The sequence below is a fragment of the Dendronephthya gigantea genome, unplaced genomic scaffold (assembly GCF_004324835.1).
Source record: "Dendronephthya gigantea isolate DGI-Jeju-01 unplaced genomic scaffold, DenGig_1.0 000003F, whole genome shotgun sequence".
Taxonomy (NCBI): Eukaryota; Metazoa; Cnidaria; class Anthozoa; order Malacalcyonacea; family Nephtheidae; genus Dendronephthya; species Dendronephthya gigantea.
In genome coordinates this window covers 439937-450470 of record NW_021163013.1, presented here as the reverse complement: position 1 = coordinate 450470, position 10534 = coordinate 439937, and the positions used below count along the sequence as shown (strand labels likewise).

Sequence of the window (10534 nt, the reverse complement as noted above, 5' to 3'; positions counted from 1 at the left end):
CGTTTATCCGACGATCCCCGAAGATTAACAGACATACGTATACCCACAGACAACAGACACTTGTTCAACAACGTAGTGGTTAGCTGCGCATGCGCAGCGGCTACCCAAAAAAACATTCAAAAACTGATATCAGTCAAAAATCGGGGGGGGGAGTGACGGACACATTTTTGACTTTGTATCGCGCTATGTCAGCGGTAATTACGATGGGCAAAGGGGACTAGGTGACGTCACAATGCTCAAAATCCGCCATGTTTTTTGCTTTATTTTCTGATCAAGAGCAAATTCTCAAGGAGTTATTATTTAGCTCAGTGGTGTATATAACAGCCAAAATTCAGTGCAAAAGTCTCTTTTAATTCAAAAGCGTATACTTTATGTAATATCAATTAAGAGCTCCTAAATGCAATCTACAGAGGGGGGAGGGGTAGACAAAATTTTCCTAATTTCATAATTTCAAAATTTCTAAAAACCGATTAACAAACTCGTACCCAGAGCTCTTATGTTGTTTTTACTCGCCGCTGAGGGAAGCCCACTGAGCGCTAGTTATACTAAAATGCCATTTGTAACATGTTAATAGCTAATTAAAATTAATGACTTCGACTTCGTCTCTTGCTAAATATTGTTGTTGTTTTCACTATTCTCATGGTTGTCCTGGCCTGGTTCATCACCAATTTTTACTCTGGCAACTGGAAACGATATTAACGCTCCGACGATTTCCAAACATCCAGCAATAATTAAAGGAAGTTTGAATGTGCCAGTTGCGTCTCTCAGAAAACCTAGAAACAGAAAGGATAATAACTGAATATAGAATACAGTACTATAGAATACAAAAATAACACTGCGGTTGCGGCTCGGTTAGGTTCCGGTTCGGACGCGGTCGACCGATAGAAATCGCAAATGCCCGCATGGGAAAAAGTACCTTTCCAGTGGTAATTCGCATCCGAACGAAATGTTATGAGCAGACGAGAAAGAAAGCACAATAACCAAATCGAAAAATCTTAGAGCGAGGTTTAACCTCCGTCTAAACCCCGCGGTTCGACAGCGATCTCACCCTGATTCAACCGCGATTCAACCGTGGTTTTTGTTAGGTTATTTCTGGACAGTACTCTATCCTTCATGATGACATGTAGTGGACATAGTTCTTTTTCAATGCGTGAATGATTTTTGCCATTTCTTACGTTCAGTCAAGGTTCCATTTAAAATATACTCACCTGCAAGGGGTGGTCCAAGAAATAAAGAAAATCCTTGAACGAAAACAAGAAACCCAAAGCCTTGTGCTATATTTGCCGCTCCAACACAATTCAATATAGACAGACAAAGTGTAGAATTGTAAATACCAAAAAATATCCCAGAGATGGCCGAGTGTATTAATAACGTTATGTAAGTTGTACATAGGTAACTGAAAAGTGTATTTATACCATGAAAAAGGAGACTTGATATATTCAAAATAACGTGATATCTTATTATCATATCCCCAATCTTTCCAGCTATAAGTCCGAATGTAATGCCAAAAATTCCAAACACAACGTAAAACCATTTTGATTGGCTTTCGTGAATGCCGTACGCTTTAGCACGATCTGCCTAAAAGAGAACGACAGAGTTAAGTTTTTGTTACCTTAATTGAATGGTAGAATATCACGTGATACCACAAAAACGTACTTAATTAATTTCTAGATAATCGTCCATTCTAGTCCATTCTATTTCTAGATAATGTCCGTTCTAGAAAGTCGCCCCTGAAAGCTGTGCGAGAAGCCAGATAAATGGAAACTTTTTTCTATTGGCCAATGTTTGAACGAAAAGTGAACAGCTTATGATTTAATCTTAAAATGATATATACTCGTACAAAAGCCCGACACTGCATGCATTGTATAATGCTCATTTCCTCTCTTATAGTTTATTTCAATCCTTGCCTTCGGGTAAAACCATGTACAGCAACCTCGCAAGCCAGGCTCTTTTACCTACGCTCCACGGCCCACGCTGCGGCAAAGACCCTGGTCAAGGCTGGTCATGTGACCTCCCAAAATATGGGAGGTTTTTAATTAGCGCTTAGTTCATATCCATGGGAGGAGTGGCAAAGTCGATATACCATTTCTGCTATTTTTAGCACTTGTCACAATCCAGATGACTTTGTACTAACGCAACTAAAAATAGCGGTTCACACAATAAACTAAATAAATACAGCTAGTGTGGCGCAGTAAAAAACTAAAAAGAGCAATAAACCGAATTTAGATTCAAGTGCTATGTGTAGACTGTATCATCGTCGATAGAATCGGTTTTAGTATCGTCACAAGTTCAGTTGATATTCAATACAGACACTCTAAGGCCTGTGCTATCTTCTAAATTTGGGCGTTGATGAGAGAATTTAGAGGTCAAATAACAATAACGACACATGTTATTTCGCTTTGCAGTACAACAGCGCTCAATATTCAGTCCTTAGAAACACGCTGTTTTAACTGATGTGATCTATGCGCTACTTGTGTCCCACCCATCCCCACACGGGAGAAGCGTAACAAAAGAATCACGTGACCAGCCTTGACCAGGGTCTTTGCCGCAGCGTGGGCCGTGGAGCGTAGGTAAAAGAGCCTGGCTTGCGAGGTTGCATGTACAGCCGGTACAGGGTCACCGCGCAGAAAGAAATGTATACACAGAAAGTCCACGTGGGTTCGGTGATGTAAGTTCAATTTCAAAACTCTCACAAAAGTCACATATTAAGCATTTACAAAGCAAAATGAACCCTTTTCTTCTTGCACAAAACAAAAAAGTTAAACTTTGTAAAATCATTGAAAGATGGTGTCATTCTAATGACAAATTATGAGATTATATAACTTTACATTGGGAGAAAATAGAATTGCTCAAAATAGTCACCTCACAATTTCTACTGTATTGTGTAGTGAGTTGAGTGAGTACATACCAAAAAGAAATTTGCAACAGGAAATCCCAACATTGATACTGCTGAACCAAAAACCAAAACAAAATATCGTGGACGTTTACATAAGGACCAGTTGCAAAACGGTGTTCGATTTCTGTTGGGGATATCTCCATTCTGTTTGATCCAACCATAGGTTAAACTTAGCAAACAAATAACGACTCCAAGAGATGAGAGTAAACGAAACATAACCTTCCAGTGAAATTGCTCTAATAAAAATGTGATCAACAAGGAAAGGCTTAGCCATCCTGTGTACCAGCCGCCAGAAACAAAAGAGCATGCAACTCCTTGGTATTTTGATGAGATGCACTTAACAGGCGTTATCTGAGTCGAGGAATAAAGTAAAGCAATTCCCAAAGACACCATCAGAGAAAATGTCGGGAATAAACCATATATTGAATTAACGTAAGAAGCTGAGATTAATCCAACGGAATAAAGAAATCCTCCTGCAAATGAAACTTTACGCATTCCAAACAAGTCGATTAGAGATCCCGCTAATGGGCTAAACATAAATATCATTGCATACTGACTTGATCCAATTAGTGCTAGAAAAACAAATATAAAGTCTTTTTAATAAAGATGTGCATTTTCAAAAAAATTTCTTAATAGAATATATATGGTTTAAGAACCACATAAAACTACAATACAACTCATTGACAATTTTGAGGTAGATTTATGCCAAAAATTGTTCCTTTCTCATCACATGTATATATTATTTTGCACAGATAAACCAATAGCAATCTTTTGATTAACATATTTTTCTATAATTAACAATAGCAATCTTTTAATTTGTAATCTGAGTTCATTGATTGCTGCGTTGAAGATCCAAGCTTGGCTTCAGCTCTGTCACCAGGCAACAAGAATGTTCACATCTTGCAGACTCAGCAAGCTTGTTGGGATGTTGTAAAGTTGTGGCAAGCTTGTGGACAACAACTGTGGCAAGCCTGTGGCCAACAAGCTTGTTACAACTTTTTGGCTTGCAGATTTGTACGAAGTTGTTGAAACCATGGCAAGCTCTAATTTGCTCGTTCGTGCCAAATTGCACAAGTGAATAAAAGCTCGCCGCACACTGGGGGAAGCAGCTCATTTGCTTATTCTATCGTTTGCAAGTGACTTATATTGACTTTCACTGATGATTGTCGCAGAAATCAGTTGCAATGTCTGCCCTGGATGAATGCAGAGACAAAATATGCAGGGGCGGATCTAGGATTTTTTTTACGTTTTTACGCCAATTTTCGTCACCAATCGTCCTCCCCCCGCCAGATTTATGAAATTTGTGAGGCTTTCCAAGCTTAATGCCAGGTTATAGTCTGCTAAATTCCTAGAGCACAGCTATTGAATGCCACACAAAACATTGTGTAGGCACTGAAATGGAAGGTTTAAAAAGAAACGTTTTGTGGGTATAAAATGCATGTTTTTATAGCAATAGTCAAATCTCAATAATGGTAGAAATTTACCCCTTCGAACAGACCTCTCAAGAAATTTTCAGCTCAAAATGTTATTGTCTAGTGAAATGTAAGAACACAGGTTTAATTATTACGTTATCATTGAATTTGGTCAAAGCGAAATTGCTTTATATTTATATATTATAATGATTTCGCAAATATCCATAGCTTTCTAAATCTTTCAAACTGCAAATTACAGATTATTACACTATATAATCAATACAACAAATGAGAATATGAATAGGCTCGAAATTCTAAATCGATTTGACGGGCGACGGGCGAATGCAAATATATGCTAATAACAACAGCCTCAAAGCCTAGGTAAAATATATAAGCTAACAATAACATAGTTAAATTATCGGACCATTGTTTATATGAACTTATAGTATTATCAGGGTATAGTTTACATAAACATCAACATTGGATAATTTATAATTACCTTATAACAGTACACTTCTCAATTCGTCGAACACATGCGAGTATATTTAATACGAAAACATCCATCTCTCGACGACATGTTATTTAATAGTGTCATGAATATAGCGCCCGCATTAAAACTGCTCTACACCGGTTTTTCTTTTGAATTCCCTTGCAAAGAACTATACATTTGACTGCAAAACATGGGCTCTGATCGGTGATATTACTCACGGTCAAATATAAATGCATAATATAAATACATATTAAAGAGATGCCTGCGGAGGAGGCTAGTCTGACTCTGATCGCTTGATCGGTCGTGATCGGTTAGGAATTAAACAGCCAATAAGAAATGAAGATCAGACCAACCTCCAAAACGATCACAATTTGTGTCGCCATGGAAACTATCGATCTGACCAATCAGATTGATGAAAAACGCCCATAACCAACCTCTAAAACGATCAGACCAAACCCCCAAAACGATCACCATTTTTGTCTCCTTGGAAACCACCGAATAGGCCAATCAGATTGACCAGAAACGCCCCTAACCAACTCCAGAACGATCACGATTGTGCAGTTTGAAATTTGAATTCAGAGCGGGGAAATCAAGAGAGATCAGTGTTAATTCAATATTCGGCCAGAAAATTAATTATGCCGCTGCAAATTTACAACTGGACTGCGTTCGGAAAAATAAATATTATTTCACTTTCATTGAATCAAATTAGTGCGGATTTTTTACGTTAGTCGCGTGATTGGTGTGACTACCCCTAGATCCGCCCCTGACAACAAGCAAAAGAAAATATTTTAAATTGTCGGTAACTTGAATACTTTGGTCCACATTTGCTCATGAGCCAGGAACTGTGAGCTCGAAACGGGGAGAGGGATGATAGATTATTGCTTTGAACTTTTGACTTGTAAACCTGGGCATGGGAGCCGTAGGATAATATGGTACACTCAAAATCTCTTTGTTAAATCCCTGTTACACGGTGCAATTTTTCTTGCAACTTGCAATGCAATACTACTTTCGAGAGAGGTAAATTCGGTAATTATTTTTATGTTTATTAGTTTCTTACACTTACATTTTGTATACCCTGTACTAAATTACATCTCTTAAACGTAGGATTGCACTGTAAGTAGCAAGAAAAATTTAATTACCTGTTAATGTTCTTCCAGCATTAAATTCGTCCAAGAATGTCGGCAGCATTATGGCATAATTTGATGTTGTTCCCAGTGAAAATGAAGAAATTAAAAAGGAACAAACGCAAATTATAATTCCTTTGTATGTAGTTGTGGGTGCTTCTGTTTCATCCATCTTTAACATATAACATCATTAAAATGCAAATTAGGAATATTAATTAGGACGATGCATGACTGTTTTTGTGCTAATTTTGTGCTAATTTCTTAATTGTGCACGCATGACGCATTAGAGCTTACTAGAAACACATGCACATGCACTTTTCTTTCAGTGTTCTTATATTGACATTGGCACGATTTATATAAGACTTTTATAGACGGATGCTTCGTCCGGACGAATAGTCCGTCGGCAGACCACAGACGGATGCATCATTCTTCTGAGTAAATACGACACACTATCTAGATCGACGAACTACAGGGTGTCTCAAAAAAAAAACGCAAAAATATGCAAAAATATTAATATTGTTCTAAAAGGCAATAATAAGCACCTCTGGGAATTGAAAATGCTTCTAATCGTGTTCTCATGGAACAGTTGCCTAAATAAATTTAACGTTTGTGTAAGCTAACGGCAAATTGAGATTTATTTAAGTATAATATGTTAATAAAATAAAGTGTAATGACTTTTAGCATTTTTAACTTTTAGGGGCTGTTTACATGAGCCCGGTCGCCCGAGATTCAACGAAGCATGAGAGGACTTTGAGGTACTGAAATAAGTCTTTATGACACCAAACAAGCGCCAGGATCATGTTATCTGCTCGTTTCAATACCTCAAAATCATCTCACGCTTCGCTGAATCTCCGGTAACAGGGCTCATGTAAACAGCCCCTAAGAGCCATTTTCAATTCCCAGAGGTGCTTATCCATCATGCTGTATTAATGTTCTTGCATATTTAAGTGGTTCCGGTTTTTTGAGACACCCTGTATCTGTATGTAAACGAATATGTCAGACGAAGCAAAATCGTTCGTGCGTTTACGGAACGTGCACGAGAATTGCGAAATAATTTACGTAGTGCACAAAAGCCTTTTTATGAACCGTTGTATTAAAACTGGCGAGAGATGCGTCAAGATGAACTACCATTTACAGTTAAACAATCATTGTCACCCTGTTAAATGCAAGATAATATTTATAACCGTATGCACGATATGTCACAGCACAAAATTACATGACCAAAGGCAAAATTTAAAAAAAACGAATAATTTTGTGATAATTAAACTTCTTAAGTGTGTGCAGATAATTCGTGTTGACGGATGATCCGTCTGTTTGCCAGTGTTTGCTCATCTCGCTTGCCCAAGTTTGTCCAGACGGATGAACAGTCTCTAGACTCTAGTTTCTAGTATAAATCGGGCCATTCAACGATGAATGTCGCAGAAATCAGTTGGCCTGTCAATCTTGAATGACCATGCAGGGATAATTACACAACAAGCAAATGCCACATCGGCCAAAATGAACATATTGTCAGGAACTTAAATACTTTTGTCCACATTCGCATTTTGCCCATGAGCAAGCTACACTGTGAGCGCGAAATAGCGAAAAGGATGGCAGATTATTGCTTTGAACTCAGTTTGAAGTTTTTGACTTCGCGCTAATAGCACAATATGGTTGACTAACGACGTAGCCCAATATGGTGAACTAACGACTAAAACACTTTTGTTGTAGACATAACATGGATTTTAATTACCTGTTAATGTTCTCTCAGCATAAATTCGTCCAGAAATATGAAATATCGGCAGCATTAGTGCAAAATTGAAAATTAAACGAGACTTGCCTGTAAGTTGAAGTTTGATTGTAATTCTGTCTTGTCATCAGCCAGGAACGAAGGAGTCACATGAGATGCGCATGCGTCTACTGTGTGCACTGTACTTCGATACATCAATACCAGCTAGTTGAAGAACTGTTTCAATCCATCTGGCTATAGTCTCTTTGGAAACTGGTGCATGTGGCTTAACAAAACTTAATAACAATTGTGAATCTGAACCTCCGATAACTTTTGTCTTTCGTAAATACACACAAAGATGTTCCACCACAACACACAGTTTTCTGTCGAGTGGGAACTCTAAAAGTTCCATAGGTTCCAAATGATGTCCACGCTTTGTCTGCTTAAGTTTTCTATTAAAAACAATTCGGTATATAATTGATATCCATCAAGTGAATTGTCTGACATCGTTGAGCGGTAAGTAAGCATAGCAGCATAGTAATTTTTAGGGTAAGCTCTTTTAATGATAATTCCTCTGAGTGTTTATATGATCTCAAGTGAGCCAGAACCATATTAACATTCCAGACCTCGGTATATGTCTTAGTTGTGCAGGTTTTAGTTCGAATATCCCTTTGAGGAAACGAGAAACGAGTGGATGATCTCCGAATTTTAATCTTTCTTGTACTGAAAGTATAGATGATAAAGCCAACCTTGTAGGGAAGGCTGGAAAGCATCAGTTGTGACCTGCCTTACTGGTGGTCCATGGGAGACTATGTTAAATGTAGATGTAATGTTATGCACCCACGAAGTTAATTTTGACTTAGCTGCTTGTGATATAGTCATTACTGCATAAAAATAACCCTCTTGTTGTTGTAACACAAGGGTTTTATCCCTATCTAATTTCCTGTAGTAGAGGGGGTCATACATTCTACCAGGAAAGCTAGACACCAGCTTACCAATCACCCGAGCAATTTCTCGTATTGTGCAAGATTTTCTGTTTAGAAGATCTTGAACGATAATCGTTTTAAATTTGTTGCTTTTTCATCAGTGAATGTTATAGTCATCATTTTGGAATTTAGACCGAAATCCCAAAATGGTTAAAGTTTGGGAAGGGATATAATTACACTTCTGGGTGAGAGATCAGCGTTTGTTATTATCATGTGTTTGTCATTAGTCAGTTTGGCCTTTTCAGACCAATATTGTGATGCTTCTACCTACAAATAGCTTTCACCACGCCTCGGCCTCCTTCAACTGTTTTGGAAGGTCTGAGCCAAATCGAAGGGGGGCATTGTATATTTCTTTGGTACTAATTGTGGCAAACTCTCTCTTTAGAGCAAGTGTTATTTGTTCCCGTCTGAGACGTGATAGATCACTAGCACATACGACCCAGAAATGCAATGGAATAAGCAAAACGAGATGCCGGATTCTTACTGGCCTCGTCCTTTGTTTGGCAACGTATCATTCACAATTTGCAATATCACCACAGCCACTTTCTGAGTTGATTGTTGAACATTTCGGACAACTGTAAATCAGTTTTTCTTCGAGAGGAATTCAATTGGCCCCAAATTTCGGGATTTACACGAACTTGGAGTAGTTCTGAACAATTCTCTGGTGTCTCATAATTACCTCTGTGAACACTTTTATTTTCTCAGGAGGCAAATGTTTTCCCCGGCCATCGTTTTATCAGATTTTTTAATCTCAAAATGTCAAAGTGAATTTTATTTCATTTTTAAATTTTTTGGAGAAAATTCTGAAATGTTCTTGGCGGCATCATGATATTAATGAAGACGAAATACAGTGGAAAAGATGAGTGAACAGAATTTAACTAAAAAAATGAGGAATCAGTAGCACATGGAACTTGTCACAATCATTAATATCTTAATTACCTTGGTACAAGTAGCATAATAATTCAAATAGCAATCAATCATAAAAACTGACGAGATAAACTCGGTGATTAAATTAAAATTTTAATGTTATGCCTAAGATTGAACTGACTACATTAAAAAATTGGAGGTTATGGTAGCCAAACAATCTGCATTTTCTGGACAAACACTTTGCTTTCATCAGGTATTTCTATAAGAGCTGCATTTTAGAGGCTGCATATTTTTTAATTTTTTTATTTTTCCCAAGGAACAAAAACGCACGCTACACCAAGTGTCCGCAGAAACAATACCACTGGCTTTAAGCAGATATCCGCTATCCGTGTTTTCTACCATGCCCCATTAATTTTCTACTCTTAAAGTGATTAACCACCAGATTACCGTCGCTCATGTGTCGATTAACGTCGCGTTTAATTGACCACCTTGCTAAAACTGGGAGTGCTCAAGTGCATCACCACCCACTCCAGCTCCCTTGCATGACTGTCGATCCGAATGTGTCTGTTGCCACCTGGGGCTGGTTTATCTAGCCCGTTTAGTTCAAACAGTGGTTAAGTCAAAATTAACATTCAAATAACACTCTTACAACTCTCTTGGATGGGTCAACTTGAATATTATGCACTGAATATGTAGTTTTAAACAGTATCTTTATATTAAGGTGACAAACATTTAATTTGCTTGTTGAATAAAACGACAGACTTGCTTTCTATTTTGAACTTATCCACCGTTTAAGCAAACCAGACTTGATACAACTGGCCCCTGTTCTGTACAAGTGTTCCCCCTAATATTTTGCTTCAATGATTTTCCAAGAACTCAGCGGGAATTACCGCTTAAATAACTAGGAGTTTCCGCTGACTGTCAAATGCTTGTGAAATCTCCACACCTCAGTGATATCATTTTACCAGAAGCGCTAGCGACGTCTTGTCTGTGGCGTGAAATTAAAAATTTAAGATTTTAGTACTAGAAGTAATCACAGATTAGTAATGTG

At 37.8% G+C, this 10534-nt stretch overlaps 1 protein-coding gene across 1 annotated transcript; it reads right to left on the bottom strand.

Moving 5' to 3' along the window:
- Positions 1-597: 597 nt before the first annotated feature.
- LOC114541948 lies at positions 598-3227 on the bottom strand. Its single transcript, XM_028561737.1, has 3 exons — positions 2909-3227; positions 1416-1578; positions 598-773 (listed from the first exon to the last, which is right to left on the bottom strand). The coding sequence occupies exons 1-3, from the start codon at positions 3110-3112 to the stop codon at positions 610-612; spliced, it is 531 nt and encodes a 176-aa protein (XP_028417538.1). The 5' UTR covers positions 3113-3227; the 3' UTR covers positions 598-609.
- Between the last annotated feature and the right edge of the window lie 7307 nt (positions 3228-10534).

What these genes read in the sequence shown, in the direction of transcription:
- LOC114541948 (XM_028561737.1), bottom strand. Translation starts at nt 3,112, where the DNA reads ATGTTTCGTTTACTCTCATCTCTTGGAGTCGTTATTTGTTTGCTAAGT. An exon ending in CTGTTGCAAATTTCTTTTTG is followed by an intron (nt 1,579 to 2,908) that starts GTATGTACTCAC and finishes GTTCTCTTTTAG; the next exon opens with GCAGATCGTGCTAAAGCGTA. An exon ending in ATCAAGTCTCCTTTTTCATG is followed by an intron (nt 774 to 1,415) that starts GTATAAATACAC and finishes TTCTGTTTCTAG; the next exon opens with GTTTTCTGAGAGACGCAACT.